Below are 19,728 nucleotides of genomic sequence, written 5' to 3'. Positions count from 1 at the left end.
CCAAAGTATGCCTTGATCTTCACAAGAGAAGCAGGTGTCCTCTAAACACTGTCTTCCATATATATAACATAAGCATCGGTTTGTTGTTGCTCAAGTAAAATTCTCAACACCCTCTAGAACACTGTTCTTCCAGAAGTCAGAAATCAGAGAAGCAAGCTATCCCCTCAACAACTAAGAACACACGAATGTTTGTGAAAATACAGAGGGGAAGGAAAATTTTGTTGTTTTAAAATGCAGAACATGCCGAGGTTTTGCTTGAATGCTGGAAAGGGTGAGTGTCTATGCTTGTCACAGAATATTATTATCAGTTAATGTGCCTTTTTCTACAATGCATCTCACTGACAACTATGTTTAAAAACAATAGAACTGACATGAAGAACCATGCTGGATTACATACATACACTAATTATGATAGATGTAAATATTTAAATATCCACAAGCAACTCTTAGGTGAAACCAATTTTTTGCTTTCAAGTATATACATTTAAACCCACTATAAATTTAAATCCAGTTTTATGGTGAAAATGAACTATTTCTTACTGATTCTCTTAAATGTACTTGATGATTGGGTATCTAAGTTTCAACTGTCTATCACAGTATACGATGCTCAAGGTTTTGTCTTTTTAAATCACTCTTTCTTTCTTTCTTGGTTTGTTTTACTCTCTGGACAATGCATCATAAAAAATAACTTCATTTTTTAAGTCTATAAGATAATTAGCTTGCCACTGATCATTACCTGGCATCCAAATTAGAAAAATACTATGTGGAGAAATCAGAGATCACTCCTGCAAGGTCCTAAAAAACATACAAACTAGATTATCCCTTAAATTCTTTTTTTGACTCCTTTTAAGCTTTTCATTTCAAAACTTGCTATTTATTTTCCAATAGTATGGTCCACATAGAGAATCAATATAATTGACTTATTTCCTATCACAACTATTATACTGCATCTACAATTTGAATTATATCCATTTACCACCTGTTTCTAAATTTGTATTTTCCCCTGTTCGTTGACAACATTTCTTTGGGGAGACTGTGAGAATGATCCTCAAAGGCAAAGTCATGGCTTTATTCAGAGCCTACATACATTACATGCATATATGCTGCTTAACTGGTTAACGTACCTTCTCTGAAACCTGCTATGAAGCGGTGGTATGGCTTGGTTATTAACGATCCCAATTACAATAGTATTTTCTATCTGTAGTGGAGTTCTATGTGCTTAAAGAACGCACACACGGCCCTTTTATGACTTAACAAGGATAGATACCAACCAATTAGGAAAGCGGACTAGGGCAGCAGGTGTCCAACCTGCATAATTAATTCTTTGAGCAGCAAAGGAGTATATTTCATAGTCTACCAATTAAACAGAGTGAGTGTGTGTGTGTGCCTGTGTGTCTGCACGTGTACAGGTCCTATTCTGCCTAATTGGCTGGGAGGTTGTGGAACCTAGTACCATAATACGAGGGGAATATACATGCATATACACACACTTCATTTCTCCAAATATCCTTTGAAGTGGCGCTATTAAGAATCTCCCTCAGTAGGCACTCTGCTCCCAGGTGTTGCTGGTCCTGTGAGAGGACAGGTTTCATGTAAACTGAAACCATAAATGAGTTAGAGGGATAATCTTCTCTGAACAGCATTACATCAACAATTAGATGCTGCCAAAAGATGATGTACCATCTCTCTAGAGACCAAGTCTTAGAGATCTGCCTAAGTCTGTGAATGCTGCTTGGAGATGAGGCACACAGTGAAGAAAATGCGTAGCAACTATAACAGAAGACAAAAAGATAAGCATGGCGAACACTGAGCGATTCAGATAATGTGCATAACCTCTGCACATTCTGGAAAACAGACTAAAAGTGTTAACTGGTTCCTAAATTGGCAAATATTCTGGTCTGGGATATAGGTGAAACATGCAGCGACCTAATTTAAATACGAGAGAGAGAGAGAGAGAGAGAGAGAGAGAGAGAGAGAGAGAGAGAGAGAGAGAGAGAGAGAGAGATAAGCTGCCTGTGGTAACAATGCTAATTACAGAGAAAGCATTACAAACACTCAGGCACACATGCCCTCCTGCCAGAAAGGAAAGGATGGCCTTTTAGAGCAGTGCTGCATTACAACACCTGCTGACACTCTGCTTTGCTGTGGCCTGACAGGTTTTTAACCTGTAGAAATGGGTTCAATGAGGTAGACAGTGATAGCTCAGAAACTGGATAAGCCCTCTGGCATTAGCTTTGCTTTGGGCACATTTGTCCACTCCCGGCACAGAAAATGTCCACGTTATTAACATTATATAGCAGATTATGTTACCACCCAACATTACATGTGAGGCAGGCAAAAGATTTGTAATTCTTCGCTTTGTGAGGTTGGGCATCTGAAACAAGCCGTGTAGACTTTAATAGTGGAACCCTCTAAATTCACACTGCTCATTGCAAGGCCATCTTGAGAGGCGTCTGGTGAATATGTGGGAACCTGACAGCTGTGGAGCTTTATTTCTAAATTTCAATCAGGCAGAGAAAGGAAAAGGAAATCTCCTGGCAACAAAATGAAAGTATTTACATGTGAAGTTAATCGTCAGCACAAAGAGCTTTCACAGTCACTCTGCTCCACAATATAACATTCTGCTTGTTGGGCTGCTGAGTCTTTTAAAATTTGATTTTTAAGAATAATAGCAAAGATTTTCAAGAGGAGCAATGAATCGGGGCAGGAGAAAACCACAAAAGGTTAAAAATATTATCCAACTCTGCCTTTTCACCACTATTTAAAACAGTTGGGGTTTGGTGAGTTTTCAGGGCTAGAATGGAGCATGGCTGAAGCAGGGTGCAGCAAGCAGCTGGGTAATTCCAGGATGGTGAACACAGAGGTTAGTGGCAAGTCCTGCACTGAGCAAACTCCTCCTCTCATCCCAGCCTCATTCCCTTCCAAGAGGAAAATGCTTAGCACAAAGCAATCCACCTAAAGACTCCATAAATCCAAAAAAGGGAGTTACTGATCGAGGAATTCTCAGATTTCTGCCAAGAAACCCTCCCCTGGGCTGGAGGTCAGCCTGGTGCAGGAATCAGAGCCAAACTGCGGACTGGATTCAAGGAATAAAGTTCAACGCTTCAGATCTTGACTTTTAATGGGAGATTTTTCTTTTCAGTGATGAAGACAAAACAAAGTACAAAGAGCTGATAACAGCCCAAAGTAAACCAGAAGAAAAAGTATAAGAATAGAGCTTGGAAACAAGTCTCGTAAGGGATATCTAAGATGAGGTTTTCCAAACAAAGGGAAAAAAAATAAAACAGCTTTTTAAAGCTCTGGCTGGAGATTAAGCAGTTTGTGAATGAACAATAAAAAGTAAAGGCCACAAAACAACATACTTGCTCTTTTCAGAAAAGAAAACAAAAAATACTGGCCTCCGTGAACCAGCAGGAAAAAAAAAAAAAAAGGCCCCTCAGGCATTTAAGCACAGCATAAGTTTTTCCTTACTCCCATGACCTCAACAAATATGTTAATAAAATCTTTTACCTCCCTGGAGTGGAACCAGAGTAAATATTTACTTAACACATCTGAGTTTTAAGTCTGGATCACCTTATTCCCTTATATAAATTGAATTTCATTTGTAATCAAGAGATTAACAACACTACATTTTGCAATTTTTCTCCTACATTTAAGGTGAAAGAAAAGCAGGAAAGAAAGGAAGAAAACTATATTGTGCCCCCATGCACCAAACAGCAGTTTTGAGTTTTTGAATGGTATTCTCTACCATAAATGCTGAGAGAAATACTGTTTGTATGCTTTCCAATACTAGACATCTGGAGTTGGCAGGACTTTTTCCAAGTACATTACAAGGTTAATAAGAAACATTTAGACTTGCTTTATTAGCTGGTTTGAATAATTTTAGGTATGCTGGGTTTCACCTTCAAATAACTATAAGAAGTCTGATTGCTACACATGAGAATGCTATTTTTTTTCTTTCCTCTTGCCCCCAAATTACTGTGCTGTCCATTAAAATATTACAAAAATTTTCACTGACATGGAAGAAGTCTTCAAAAATCAGATTTCTTTTTCTTAAAGCCCTCAATCAAAGGCTAGTGAGGTAAGTATTTATTTATCTAGACACAAGGATTTTGGATTTTTCGTGGTCTGGGTAGGATGATGAGATAGCCAGTTCCTATTGAGAAGTTTGTGGACATTTCAAAGCATGCCTCTGGCTGACATGCGAAAGACTGAGCTTTCCAGAAAGTGTGCATGTTCTCCCAAAGTGCTCATACCAAAAGAAACTATTCACTCTTTCCATCAATGCACCCTCTTCAGCTGCCAGCTGCAAACCCCTCTGTATTTAGCAAAAGTCATTTCACATTTTGATGCTTGTCTTGCACTGTCTCAGTCATTTAAAGACTGATATCTCTTCTACAGCAAACAGCATTGTAACAGATCACCGAATTTGGAGGGCAAGTGGTTTCTATTGTGGGAGAATGTACTTAAAACTGGCTTAAATCAGAGGCTAGTTGGTTATTCCATAAGAAGTTTGGCTTTAAAAAAGGTACAGTATAACCAGATCTGTGTGTAAGTGATGAGGTCACAAAGAGGCTGCTGAAAGGCTTCCAATAAACTGTCCTCTATGAAAACGGGCAAAAACTACAAGTACAAAAGGAATAGAATAAGATTAGGATAAATGTGCCCCTATACCACCTGGATTTTCAAGCCCACTGCAGGGAGCATGCTCCAGTTCAAGAGATGGCTTCTCATTAGGGCTCAGCCTGGTAATACCGTGGGAAGCAGAGGACCTAAGTGGTGGCCACCAACCCAAATCAATAATATGTTTCAGGGCTGGGAGTCACGGAAGAAATAAATACCTCAAGAATTGTGAAGATAATTGGAAAAGGAATGCCAAATTAGGAGGCTAAGTTCCCTGGAAAAAAGGATCACAAACTCTAATTGATAAGCAAAAGATAGTAATGGAAACTCAGACCGTCAGTCCAAGTCCTGATTGCATTCTCCAACAGGAGAATACTTGGACCTCTTATTTTTTTGTCTTTCTTCCATTGTAAACCAATCATCAAAACTACACTAGTCCAAAGGAAGAGAGCTATGAGCAATACAGGGGGCTTTTTGGAACCCACACAGGCAGGGTATGTAAATTTTGGGACCCATAGTTTTCTGTGGAAATGCACATAGAGTTTATTATAATGTTTTTCGTTTTCTTAATTTTAGGCGCTTTCATTTAATCTTCACAGTGCTGTTTCAATAAAATGCATAAATATTTGTAAAGTGACGGCAACACGGTCAGGCACGTAAGCAAGTGGAGCTGGTTAGCTGTCATCATCCTCCTCCTAACCATTCTACAGATGAGAACGCTGAGGGAGAGCAGTAAGGGAGCCCACCCAAGGTCACAAAAACCAAGAACTGGGGAAAACAGGATGCAAACCCAGCCTCTCCTCTCACAGAACACAGTCCGTCAATATCAGTCTTCCCCGCTGCTATTTCCCCAAAGCCATTTGGAGTGCAGGGCCCTGTTTTCAATCCCCCAAGTAGGTGTGGGGCATCTCTGCTTAGGGCCCTGGTGATGAAATTTAGATGGATTTCCGACATCTACTGTCAAGAGTAATTTTCTCAAAAATATCTGTTGCTCTGTGCCTATGTTTCTAATAAATAGCTGCCCTTCAAAAATAACTTACCTAAAAAAAACAAGTTGCACGTTTGAGGGCACAGGGGGTTTGCTCTCCAGTGTCCACATGTTCTACATCCAGTGGTTAAGGAAAGACTGCTCTTAGAGCAGCCACTTTGGCTTGGTTACATTAGGACATTGGATCTAATTAAACCCAAGCAACACTGCTCATCACAGTTTTGTCTTTTTGCCATTCTCCCTGGAAGGAAATGTTCAGCACAGTACAAATATCTGTTAAGCACTGCAGCTAATTACAAAGGCCATTTGCTGAGAAACCAAATTGTTTTACTATAACCCCCAACTGAACTCTCCAACAACTTCGCCGATGGCCTAGCCATGGACAGTCTCATTCAGAATATCTTTCTCTCATCAGATGCATTTGAAACATGTTCACTGTAAGTTTGCTTTTCAAAATTCAGTCAACTTAAAAACAACTGTTTCGTTAAAGGAGAATTAAGATCTTATCGTTATCAATGATCTATAGATACACAAACCATACACTACACAAAAGCATAAAGTGATCCGAGTTGAAAAGGAAGAACATAAACACTTATTAGAGAGGCAGTGTGTAAACTACTAAGAATGGTAATTTAGAAAGAAAAACGAGTTTGACCTGACACCCTATGGGAAGTTTAATAAATGTAGTAGAAATGTAGACAGTTCTAACGACAGAACAATAGAAAAACAGAGATGGGGTAACTAGCCAATTATTAGTTATTACTATCGTGAAGGTACCAAACTGCAAATAACAAGGTGAGTCGTATTTGATCCTCAGATTACATGTAGAGTACTGCATTCAATCACAGCCAAAGTTGTAATGCCCCTCTGGCTTTGTGTAAGCAACATAAGAGCAGCTGATCAATTTAGTCAAAATTCACATTAATTATCAGATGAATTATTTCTATGATGTCAAAGAACAAATTTAATTGAATTTCTGATTGAATTGATTGTGACAGTGTAGACAGTAAAGCCTCAGATAATAAAATTAAAGTTAAAAAAGCAGTCCTCATGAAAAGAAAAAAGAATAGGCTTAATGAAGATGAAATGAAAAGATGTGGAGACTTGGCTCGCAGACCTGGGTAACAAGATCAGAACCATTTAAGATTCTATTATCAAGAAGTGAACAAAATATCCAAGGCCAGGACATTTCATGATGTATAATTAGACCCAAGTCTCCACTGGGTAGTATGAAATGGACACTCAGTTACGGTCCAGAGTATCCAGACGTCACAAACAGTACAATCCAGGTAATTCAGGATAAAAATTATGAAGATGAGAAGGGCTCCGAGAAGATATGGGCAGAATTGCTGATGCTGTATTAATTGAATTGGTCAGGTATATAATCTCAATTATGCAAACAATGAACCAAGAAATATTTACCAAGTACTTACTTTCTGTGAATTATTGAATATTTGGTAGGCAACTTTCAATCCAATAGAATGAACATCTTATCAAAGAGTATGTCCCACTAATTTGGGCTGGAAGTGCCAAAGTTGCTAAGACACATTGTTTTCAAAAATTATTTTTAGAACTAAGCCACCAAATCCTGGGACATCTATTCAGGAAAGGAGTGGGCTAGTTCATTACTTCATCTTTTCAAATTCGAATTCTGTTAACCACACAACTGAAAGTCCCTGATATTGCCCATTTCAAATAGGGGGTCCATTTCCTGCACAGTATTCATTCCGTCAGCTGAGTCCCTAGACTGAGTCCCTAAAATACAGCAGGCACGAGGCTAAGTGTTCAACTTAGTGGGTGCTGCCATACCCACACCCACACGTACCAAGATTCAGCAACTGCCTGGCAAATGTGCAAAGAACAGACCTTCAGGTCATGGTCCCAATAAGCTTTTTGGGTAACTTTCACTACCATGACTTCGTGAAGGGTGTGAAACAGTATGTCTTGGGAAAGTACTTAGTAACAATCTCTTACTTGGATCATAGGTATCTTAGTCAATAGGTTTTATCCATCTAACTATTGACTAGTTTTTCCTTGACAGTTCTGAATGTGGGCTGCCAAAGATGCAATATCTTCTCCTAACGTCTACTTTTTCCTGTCCAAAAACAGGCTCTGGGTCTGACACTGACTTTACCCAATAAAAGCGTCCTCAAAATGCCTGCATCCATTTTAAACACAACTTGTGCGGATTTCTCCCTCTTCAGCCAGTGGACTACAGTACTTTTCCCTGCTGGAATGGTATCAAACCCAATTCAGACAGGAAGGCTGTTACCTGCCCCAGTCATCAAAGGACAGTGGCGTGTGATGGTGACCTGAGTAAGGGCCACAGTGGAGAAGGGAGAAGAGCGAGAACTGGGCTACCACGCCAAAACTTCTGTGCACATTATGAATCTCCCTCTTGTTTTAATGACTTACTGGTGTGAGTCTTTTTACTGGCAACGACTATTCAGCTATTCTCCCTTTCTTTCCAATCAATGGTTCTGGTTCCCAATTTCAGCTTAAAAGGGGCAAACAGACCTTCCTTTCATTGCCCACATTCTCTTATGTACCTCCTCCCTCTCCTTTCTGAATACGACTTACATTTGTATTTTAGTCTATGAAAGTAAGGATGAACACTGAAAAACCAGTCTACAATCAGAGGTTTAGAAAAAAAATCTCTAGCTTGATAATCCTAACACTTAAATCAAAACACTTAGACTGGAAACCCTTCAAAGGTAGTAACAGGCAATGATCTTCCTTATGAAGATTTCATTACCTTGTGAAACCAGAGCAGATTACGCTCCAGTCAGGACTGCCTCAATCGGATTCCTGCGAGACAAAATGCGGAACTGCTGGGAAAACACCATTCGTGACCTAGTGAGTGAAGGTGCTCCACAGTTAATGTTTCAGATGTGTGCATCGACCCTAAAATGAGATTCCTCTTTCAGCAGACCATACTACACTAACTTTTGGGACTCTCTCAGGACCTCTTCTGTATAAACAAGCGTAAAGGAAGGGAGCATCGAGTTAGGCGTTGTTTCTGTAGCGTGCTTACAGTTCACCTCCCTCTCCCCACCCCCTTACCTCCATAACATTGAGCCTTCTTAAATGTTCAGTGAAAGGGACTTTTCAGTAGTAAACTCAAAATCTGTGTGTTTTTATATATTTTATCATCAGAGCTGTCACAAATCTGCAAAGTGTTGGGCTGTTATGAGTTGTAAATCTCAAAAGTCACCTGGTTCTGCACAGAAAAAATAACAGATCCCCAAGTATCCACGACCATTGACTCTTATATTTATTCCACAGACATGTATTGATCACCAACAATGTGCCAGATCCTGGACAGGTATTGGAGCAGCTGTCAGCCGGATTCAGGGATATGGGATCCGTGCCAAGGTCGCATTAGAGCATGGAATGAAGGTTAGGATTTCCTTCTACTATGTAGAAAGAGAACACCAATCGACTTCACTGGCTGTTCTGAAGCTCCCTGTCAATGATGAAACTTTTCCACATCTAAATTCACCACTCTGCTGATAGAGGAAAAGGAAAAAGAAGAGGCATCACAGCCTCAGCTGCTACCAGACAAAGGGATGATGCTGAGTTACTAGGACTCAATGGTCTTGTTTCAATTTTCCAATCTTGGAGGGATGAAAAATGCTGCAGAAATAAGGCAGCTACAGGTAGACTGTTGTAAGTGTAGTGAGTGCACAGAAGAGCATGACATTATTCCTGCCGGATGCACTGGGGTGAGTTTCATAAAGGAGTTGTCACTGAAATGCAGTCTGGAAGAATGACTTTATTTTGTCAGGAGGAGCATTCTTTCTAGGACTGAGTAAGCAGAGCCACAGAAGGAGGGACTCCTAGGGCACGTTAGAATAACAAGTGGCCTGCTTCCTCTAAGAAAATATATTCCATTGTGGCTAGAAATAAAGTATTAGTTCACATAGTTCCTGGCATGGCTGCCCAGCCACAAAAATTAAATTTATGAAGGTCTAAACACAGCAGTTGAAAAAACATTATTTGAAAGTATGAGGTGGGAGTAGGCAGAAAGAATTCAAGGAGCAATGCTTACCTATGTCACTTTTATTGAGAGACTCAGTGATAAGTCAACCTCATCTGATGGGGCTAAAAGAGCTCATGAAAGCACTTCACGCTGAAAATCTCACAGCAGATGCATTCTAAGGTAGGAGGCTGTGATGTATCCAGAAGAAAGTCTAGAAAAACCCTTCTTATTCTTGGCTTTCCCCAACTTTTGCATACTATGTGATGAAATTCCCTCTTAGATGGTCACCAGACTATTGACTAAACCAGTAATAGCCGGTAGGCTTCAAATTGTAAACAATTTTATTATGGTGGTGTAAATGTCGGCTTGAATTTTAAATAAGTATGTCTGGCTGATCAGAAAGAAGTGTAGAGTGAGAACCAGCTGGATACTTGTGGTTGCAACTGATTAGCACATGGCTATACCCAGCGAGCCTCACAGAAGAAAAGCGTGGTATCCACTTTTGGGTAGCTCACACAGCAGCAACACCCTCTCTGGCCAAGCAGATACCTTCGAAATGCTGGGATTGGTCGATTGAAGTGCTGCCACTTTCTCAAAAGAAAGAGGTTCTTTCTTCTTTCCCAATTCTTTCTACCTAGCGACCTTCCTTCTTTCCACCACTCCACCCAAGCCCAAGGGCAATGAGAGGCAGCAATCAAGTCACCTTCCATTTCACCAGAAGAAATAGGTGAGTGTGTGTGCTCGTCCTTGTTGGGCACATTCAAGAGGCAAAGAACCTGATGCAGGTTGGAACCTGAGTGAGAGCCTCAGGCAGCCTCCAAGAGGCCTGCTCGGTGGCTTCTCACTGCGCAGCACATCCATCCAATCCCTGACATCTAGGTCTAGTGTGTGAGGTCCGTCCTTGACAGCACAGGGGCCCGACAGGGACAAAGACATTCCCTACTGTAGTAAACATGCATCATGCTCACGCTTGCAAACATACCTTTCTAATGTATGCCCTTTTACTGGAATATACTTCTCTCTTATCTAAATCTACCCAAATATTCTTAATTCTTCACCCACTCAGTCTTTCTTAAGAACTGGTGCTAAGCCCCAGGGATAAAACGCTTAGGAAAGCATAGCACCTGCTCTCAAGGAGCAAACAGTCCACTTCTAGGTTTCAAATTTTGGGCCAACTCCAATCACTCGTGCATCGTACATTATATTGAGGATTTTGAAATCACATTCAGGCTGAATAATAATGATTGTTGAGGCTGATTAGTAATGTCTGCCACAGGTGTAGCAGGAGTGAGTGGGGGCATGTATGCAATACATTTGCCATCACTGGGTCTCGCTTAATTTCTACCTCCTTAAAAATTCCCCTTACAATCCCCAGTCCTCAAGAACGCACTCTGCTGCACCTTACAATTTAGCACTAGATTACATGGTATTACATTGTTTGTTAAGTTTGTCATGAATATTAGTCTTCCTACCACCACTAAAATATGAATCCACTGAGGGCATAGGCCAAGTGTGTCCTTTCCATAATGCAAAGAACTAAGCACAAATAAAATGATCAAAAAGCGAAAACCAAAAAACCTTTTTCGACTGACAAGACAATAGATGCAGACTCTTACTGATGACTCTTGCCAGTCTCTTCAATAATTTCAGACATGGCACCTTTTGTTCTTGGGATCATTTCCGTAGTATCTCAGAATCAGGTGATACTGGAAATAAGTGAGTGCTTGAAAGTTCTCATGCTGGGAGCAAAGCTCCTCCTGGCCCCCAGAGGGGCTTGTTATGACTGCAGGAACAGTTGCTGTGAGGGAGCTTTGAGTACCACAGCCGGAGCAAACCCAGACAGCTAGCATCTCACCAGGTTGCTCAGAGTGTGGCACGGAAAGCTGCTAAAGGGGAGCAGTCGAAAGCCGCTCTTTTTTGGCAAGTGGCTTTATGGCTTAACCCGTTGTTTCTTCTGTTAATAAATTGTGGAAAATAAATTGGTGTGAGAACTAAAATACATTCCCTTCAACTTCCTAGACCTTTAGAAGGTAAGGATATACATCAATGCTAGTTCACCAAAACTTAACACGATTCAGCCGTTAAGGATGAATTTTAAAAGCCCAACTTAATAGATATTAGCATGCACAGACCAAATAGTTACTGAGCTTCTACCATATAGTTAATACTTTATTAAGCACTGTGTATGAATTTTATAAACCTTCCGGGTGCTTACAATGTAGTTGGTCAATGAAAAAAAAGCATATGATCCAACTAACAAATAATGAGGAGAATATAATCTAGTGTTATACCCAGGTTAATACCAAGCCATTGTTACTAATAACTGAACTGATATTTAGAATTTCATTGAGAGCCATGTTAATACTTAAATCCCAAACCATTAGAGCTGTTAATACTTGTCATGCACTAGCAGATCAATTTCAGGATCACTGCTATTTTTTAAGCCACTGAAAGGAGAAATTCTTGAAGCTGTCCCTAGGTCAAAATACATCTAGAAATATCCATTTCAGATAAAGTTAGACCCCATCAACTGTATTTTTAGCAACCCTAATTTCTACAGCTGTGGCTGAGATTTATGGTTAACCTGTTTTCCAGTTCAAAGCAAAGAAGTTTCAAACTGGAATCTTTTAATGTATCTTGATCAACCAAACACAGTCTAAGCACATTCAATACATTTTCCTCTGGTATGTTCTAACTGGATTTGCTGATAAAATTTCCTTGTTCTTAGTCTTTGCCTGGATAACAAAGGAATTATTCAAGTAATTCAGGCAAATCCTTCCCACTTCGATATCATTCCAGCAACATTTTAAATAACAAAGATGAATCAGACAAAAATCAAGGTGTGTTTTTTTTTTAAGTGTAATTATTCAGATAATTATCTCAACCCTTCATTTCACTTTGCCTGTGAGAATAAGGCCTTAAAAGACTTTCCAGCCAGAAACAACACTAAGAAAAATCTGTGCAAGACCAAGGAAGTCACAGCATTTCACTGTCAGGCTCCTCAGTCAGTCCAATGCAGATGAATACTGAATGGATCAAACTAATCATCTGGAGGTTACTTGGCTTAGTAAAGTATTCATATTTTAGGAGTCTATTTTCCTATTTCAGAAGTATTCATCTTAAGATTTAAAACAAAGTGAATTCCTTCAGTGTATTTTTGATGATCTGATTTACATACACGTTCTTAAGAACTGTATTGGGTTTAACTAAGAATGATACTCTGAATAGCTGTTTATTTCACAATTTCTGCTCAAATACCTTCTCCTGCCTGAATTACTTATTCAGCTCAAAAGGAAGCTGGACTGGGGTTAAACCCAGATAGACCATCCCTACTGTCCTAATTCGCCAAACAATTCCCAATTCTCCCCCTTACATTGTGCTGAAAGGGCTGCTGAAAGAGAAGGCAGTACCATATAAAATTACCCTCCTAGGTAGCCTTCAGCATCTCCCCAATCACAAATCACTGTGAGCAACTTGTCAATTTACATTACCAGTGGGACCACATCCCTCCTCAATCTTTGTCTTTTTCTTTAAACAGGAAAACCTTATGTTAATGGAGAGATTATTCAAAGAGTCTCCTTGTAAACCCATGAATGCCACTTCACAGACTACAGAAAGCAGAGCTCCATGAAACCATACAATGGAGTCAACTCATCTTTTTAAAAAGCTCAGCATCAGCCTTAGAGAGAACTTAAATTGTTCCAATTCCTAGGTCTCTGTTAAAACATAATGAGCCCATGCTTTGTGCCACTGTGAGTCCATGTCACCCACATACTCAGAGGCAAGTTTACTGCACAGAGCGTAAACGTGTTAAAAATCAGGACTTAACCTTGACAATTTGGATTAAATAATTCATTTTTCCAAAGTATTCAATAAGACCATCTGCGCATTCTGAAGTGTTTTCTTCTCACTGACTTATCTAAAGCCAAGTACTTTTAAAATAAAACACCTAAGTAAACACCAAAGACTCACATAAAATATAATCTTAGAAATTAAAACTTAGCAAAAAGCCAAATATAAATTAAAGAAATGCTGAAGATCTCTGTAGACTCACAATATTTTGTTAATTGCATTTAAAAAATAAGGGCCACTCAAAAAAAGGAATGCTTACTAAAAAATTTAAAAAGTTAGGGAATGAGTTATTGAAAAGAACATTCTGTTGAACCGAGACATGGCAAATTATACTCACAAAACTTTTAACACTTCTCCTAAATTGTACAACCCCAGGTGCATTATAATCTATGTAAATGGCACTGCCTGGAGTTGTGCACAAACGGTCCCATACAGCATACACTGTGATTAGCGCCTCCTAGAGTTAACAAAGTGGTTGTTTTTTTTTGTTTTTTTCTGATAAGGCAAAAGACACTTTAGGATTCATGAGTGACTTCAAATTATTATTGTGAAACATCATTTTAGGGTATGTAAAATATCTAGATATTGAATCACTCTGTTTTGAATTCTGGAGTCTACCAGTTAATTTCTTTCACTGGAACAAGCCGATTATAAATTTGTGTTTGGAATAAGCTCTTTATTAAACAGGCTAACTACACTGAAATTAGATCGCCTTTAGTTTTTTAAATTATGTAAATGGAATAACATGTTTAACAGAAAGGGCATGTTTACATATTTTCTAGAGGTGGCCAGGTGTTACGTCTACTGCATCCTTAGCAATAGTTTCTATTGTATGAGGGCGAAGGCTTTAAGTGAATTACAGATCAGCAAAGCAATTTGTGTTAATTAAGGAAAACAATAATTTCATTTTGCCAAAAAGGCAAAAGAAAAAGAGGAGGTGCAAAACACCTCTAATAATAGTTGGGGGAAAAAAACACAATCGAAACTTTTTTTTTTTTTTTTTACATTAGTATGTGCAAAAACTTCTAAGAGCTCGGATCTCCCGGAATAAGAGAATTGCTAGAAAGTTACTTGGAATCACCCACAGACAATAACTGTCGGTGGTTTCATTTCAGGCAATGGGCTTGTGCCAAAAGGGATTGACATCTTGATGAAAGGATCACCAAAAAGTTGTGAGACTTTTTCCATGAGGAAAAATCTTTCCAAGAGCAACAAATTGTGATTTCTCTTTCTGCCACCATACATAAACGACAACTGTAAGAAATTAACAACATGTAATAATAATTCAAATTTGCTCTTCTGCATTCAAATCGTTCCAACTTTCATTCTCGGCTTTGGCACACATGTTTGCTTTCCGCAAAGCTCATTCCACCACTACTACAGAAACATGATATTTACTCTCTGAGCTTGATCTATAGGGGTAATTTTGGCAGGATCAGCAGTCAAGTACATGTTTAACCAAAGTGGTCACCTGACATATGAGAACATACATGAAACTTCATGGTCCATCTATGGTGACACAAAGAGTAAGATTCTGGAATAAAGAGCTAGAAGGCAAGGTGATGTGGCCAGTCACAGTAAAAGATAATTAAATAAACAAAACTACTTCGCAGTAGTTCATTTTACTACCATCCTGGTACTCTAGGACAATAGCTAATTAGGAATTTAATATGAAGGTAGGAACCATTTGCACAAAACCCATTAATCAGTTTAATTTTCTGTTCACCCCTTTGTTCTTCTACCTCGAGTTCCTCAGTTTGATCATTATCAGAGTCCAAACAAAAGCTATTTTGTTTAGTGCTTTGTCCCACCTGTTGAAATGACAGGTGAGGCATACACAAAAAATAAAGAGCCTACTTGTTAATAGGATTCAAGCTGAACTCACTTAATTGCTTCTGATTCATTTTTCTCCTTGGAAGCTTAGAACAACTTGGGTTGTTCTCAAAGAAAACACCAAGTATATCAGATTCAATTGATTCATTAAATTCCACCCTCGTTTCAAAAAGGAAAAACTAAATTTGGAAATTACACATTCTTAGTGGCAAAGAGGTGTTTAAAGAATATAAACATCTGCTGTAGGACATGCTGTACTTATCTGAAAAGTTTCGTGACATTTCTATTTTATTTTTTTCAGTTCGACTGTTTTCCAAAGAGGAAATTTTTCATAGAAGATTAATATAATTATTCAGCTGCGTTTAAGGTATATTTCATCTATTTATTTAATTAGGCATCAAACACTAAACTGCTTTCTCTGTGGATCATGTCTGTCAGAAATCGTTATATCTTCATTTAGAGGATAACATGATTGACTCCTAAAACTGAGCCGATGTCTCTCATAAATGAGGGCTATAAATCAACAAAAAATAATGCCAATTATATTTGAGATACAATAGAGTATATTAATATAAAAGTCCATGCTCTTTTGTTTTTAAGGACATTGTTTTTAAGGACAGCAGATACTACAACAGTCTGATTAGCTGGACACAGACTCCCACTTTTTGGATAAGTTCTGATTATCTCTAAATACCTCATTGCTTTGTTTGAGCCCTTCTGCTCATCCTTTCCATGCATGTCACAATACATCACTCTTCTTAAAGAACAGAATGGTTTCTGTATTTGAGCTAAATAAATCTTCACTTCTAAAAAAGCAATTTCAGTTTTCAATTCAAAATGACTGAAAATCCAAAGATCTAATTCACCACATCCAATTCATATAAATTACTGCAAAGCTCCCACAAAGGAGACAGAACCTTTTAAAGGTCAGATGAGGTAGGAACAATGGAGGGTTGAGGCAGGATGAAGGTGGGTGGTTGATATTTATATGGAATAAAGACTGATAAGAAGCTACTGAGAATCTTCTCTGATGACCAATTCTTACCATTTTGAGAATCATAACAGTCTTGGCCTTGCACCCTCCCTTCTCTTCAGTCCAGGGAGACCAACCTGCAAAATATGGTTAAGTACAGTAGACAAATTGCCTTACCACAGGTCAGCGAATGAAAAATGCCTGCTTAGAGGTTACAGATAAATATTCATTTTCTGTGGTTAAGTTACATGCAAATTATTGTTATCACTGGGGCTTTCGAAAGAGCTTTCTAAGCAGTCTATATGCTTAAACAGGGGACAAAGGAATCCTTGATACCTGGCTTTGCAGAGTCCTGGGCTATTCTTAGTGTTTGGTTCATTTTTAAATTGCAGTTCAAAAGGTTTAGCAACTTAAAAGTAGAACCAAGTGATAAAAATAGATTGTTTTCTGGCTGCTCTTTGTTCCCAGACATACTACTGGCAGTATATTTGCAATCAAGACAGCAGAATAGGAATCAGCCTTCCACCGTGTAGTGTAATGCCTCAGAGTGGATATTTTTGGAAATGGCACTGCATTACATAACCTTCCGTGTTAAAAAAAAAAAAAAAAAAAGAAAAACAAAAAACTACACTGGGGGTGGGGGGAAGTCAGGAATATACACCATTATGCCCTTCTCCCTAAACCAAATCAACATTAATGTACATGCTGCAGTGATTTTCCTCTCAACCTTTATGTGATGAGAACACAGTTTTTTTGTTAACATAAGTTATGACAAAAATTAAGATGAATGGAGAAACTAAAAGTTCTCCTAAAGGGTATCATAAGCTCTTAGGCTTTTCCTATGATGTTATTATAAATATATAAACGCAAATCAGATTATTATCATCACCAAGCAAAAAGCAGTCATTTATTTTTAAGCTTTCCCTTCCACCCCCAAAGTTCAACTGCTTTATAAGAAAATGCAGAAAAAAAAGTGTTGCAAGATTGAATGCCTGAAAAGACCCTTGGCGGCAGCAGCAGCTTTGAAAGAGTAATAAAGTGTAAAAAGATGGAGGGACACAAATTCGTTTAATAAAAGGGCAGGGGGAGAGAGGTTGCATACACCAAAGTGCATTTAATGTAAAGAAACAAAACAGTTCCTAACAATGCTTTATGAGCAAGAAGAGCAAAAATTAACCACACCAACAAGCAAAAAACCCCACCCCTTCCCCCAAAGAATTCTCCCTCTTAACTTGTGTATTTTTTTTTAAGGCAAAGTTAAATTGCAGCTTTAATGCAGCAGGATCAACATGCCAGAATTTCTCCAAGGTACACGCTTCAGCTCTTTAAAATTTAGAGGGAAGAAGCATGAACTCTGCAGTGTTGAAGGGTCCATCCAGCTAAGAGCAAAAGCAAGGAATCAACACAAAAGAGAAAGCAGCGCTCCCGGCCGGGGATGGGAATGGCATATACTTACAGACAAAAGCCCCGCTCCCTGTTCACTCTCTCCTCTCTACACCTGAAACACAAATGTGGATGAAAAAGGGCATCATGCTAGAAAGACAGCTGGGGGAGGGGGAAGAAGAGGGAGGGGGAGGGGGGGAAAGGGGTGGAGGAAGAGGAGGGGGAAGGGGAAACAAAACCCAAACCGGCTTCACTTCCAAGAAGTGCAGCCTTGGAAAAAGGAGGGGAAGGTCTCCCTGCCTCGTGCTCTTCTAGAGTGTGTGTCTCTCTTTCTTTAAGAGAGTGTCTCTCTCTCTCTCTCTCTCTGTCTCTCTCTCTCCCTCTCTCTCTCCTGCTAGTGTGCTAGTGAACAATGAGCTAATTCTGATGGGGCTGGCACGGCGCCAGCGCCCCAGCCTTGCTGCCACTGTGCTGCCGCGGCGGAGCCAGACTGCTTACTCTGCAGGAATCGGCGACTCGGGGCCCCCTGGGCGAGCAGCCCGGGCGCGCGCGCGCCCCGGCACCCCGCACCACTGGCGCCCCGCGCCGCGCCGCCCCCTCTGAGCCCGCCGGGCCCCAGGGGGACAAAGGGGCCCACAGCTCGGCGCCCGCCCCGGCCCCGCCCCCGGAGCGCGGCGCGCACACACCCAGCCCTGCCGCTCCCGCCCCCGGCGGGCTTCTCCGCCTCGACGTGCGGTGGCTTTTCAGACAAATAAGGAGGCGGAGGAGGCGGTTTGGGGGTGCGCCAAGCACGAAGGCGGCCAGGGCGCTGCACAGCCCGGCGGCCAGCCAGGGCCGCGGGGAGAGGCGGCGCGGCCCGTACTGTAATAATAAACCTGCGGCAGAGGGCATCTGAGGGAAAGAGGACGGCGACGGGCTGCAGCCGCCTTCCCTTTTATGTGCCTGTCCTGAGCGAAGCGGAAAATGGTGCCCGCGGTGGCGGCCGCCGCACGGAGGCACAGAGGCACACAAAGGGCCAGCGCCGCACGCGTTTGCGCACAGCCCCGGGGGGCCCACCGCCCCACCAAGTGCGCGCCCGCTCCACCCCGCGAGGAAGAGCAGGACCCAAGCACCCCGAAGGCTGGGCCCTGAGGCCATGGGACTGTGCGCGCGCGCGTGCACACACACACACACACACACACTCGGACACACGCGTGCACAGACAACATGGGCTATGACCTGGCGTGTGATCAGCCCAAGACACACTCCCCTATTAATCACCTTCTTTGCTGAAGGATTTAGCATGTCTCCCACTCTCTGCCCCACTGAAAGTGTTCTTTTTAAAACTGGAGATTGCTTTTCTAAAAAATGATTTGTATTTCTGATTTTTTTTTGAAAACTTATTTAAATGTCTCTTTTCATAGTAATGTAATGGCTCAAGATTTTGCTACAAACTCGAACAAACTGGTCTGTTGCCAGCAAAACAGGATATCATTTTATAGTGTCGGAGAGGAAGATTATTTTCTAATTAAATAGCTTTGCCAAGAAAAAAAAATACATAAAGGTTCATAATGTCTTCTAAATTTGCCATCCACCTTTCACTTGTAATCACTAAAAGCAATGTTTTCTATTATAACAGTCAAAAGAAAGGCGGGGAGGAGAATTTATAAAAAAAAATGTTTATAGAATGTCTTATTTTTTAGATTTTAGTATTTTGGGAGATCCAGAAATAGCACACCTTAAACGCGATATTTTACACTCTTAATTCTAAAGAATAAATTCTCTATAAGCTTGTTTCTACGACTATAGATCCTCCTTTCACACTACAAAAGCCACTGCAGCAGCAAATACTTATTAGATTGCCAGCGGGTGTTATTTTTAAGGGGCCCGCTAGGAGCTTCCCTGAATTAATCTAAAATATTGCAGCTGTTTTCCTGCAAAAAAACTTCCCTTGAAGCCATTGCTAGGAACAAAGAAACAGCACTCCACAAACTTCCCTAACGCATTCAGGACAGAGTTCACCTGCCAGAAAACGATGGAAAGAAGGTCGGCTAGTAAGTGGGGTGGTGCGAGAGGGCAGAAGCCTGAGGGCTGCTTCTGCAGGTCTGAAACCCC

At 40.4% G+C, this 19,728-nt stretch overlaps 1 protein-coding gene across 2 annotated transcripts in view; it reads right to left on the bottom strand.

The window, feature by feature from the left end:
- NREP (neuronal regeneration related protein) overlaps positions 1-18,235 on the bottom strand; it is a 28,129-nt gene extending 9,894 nt beyond the window's left edge. Inside the window, exons 1-3 of one of the 2 annotated variants that reach the window (XM_081054121.1) lie at positions 18,133-18,235; positions 17,708-17,749; positions 16,324-16,388 (exon numbers count right to left, since the gene is read on the bottom strand). In XM_081054121.1, the coding sequence (XP_080910247.1) occupies positions 16,324-16,338 (15 nt within the window). In that variant the 5' untranslated portion in view covers positions 16,339-16,388; positions 17,708-17,749; positions 18,133-18,235. Of the gene's footprint in view, positions 1-16,323; positions 16,389-17,707; positions 17,750-17,934; positions 18,022-18,132 lie in introns of those variants that run through there. The other variant, XM_081054120.1, reaches the window with a different exon arrangement.
- Positions 18,236-19,728: the final 1,493 nt, after the last annotated feature.

Source organism: Rhinolophus hipposideros, assembly GCF_964194185.1.
Source record: "Rhinolophus hipposideros genome assembly, chromosome: 7".
NCBI classification, from domain to species: Eukaryota; Metazoa; Chordata; class Mammalia; order Chiroptera; family Rhinolophidae; genus Rhinolophus; species Rhinolophus hipposideros.
Note: the sequence above shows the minus strand (reverse complement) of the source record. Positions and strands in the feature narration are given on the sequence as shown.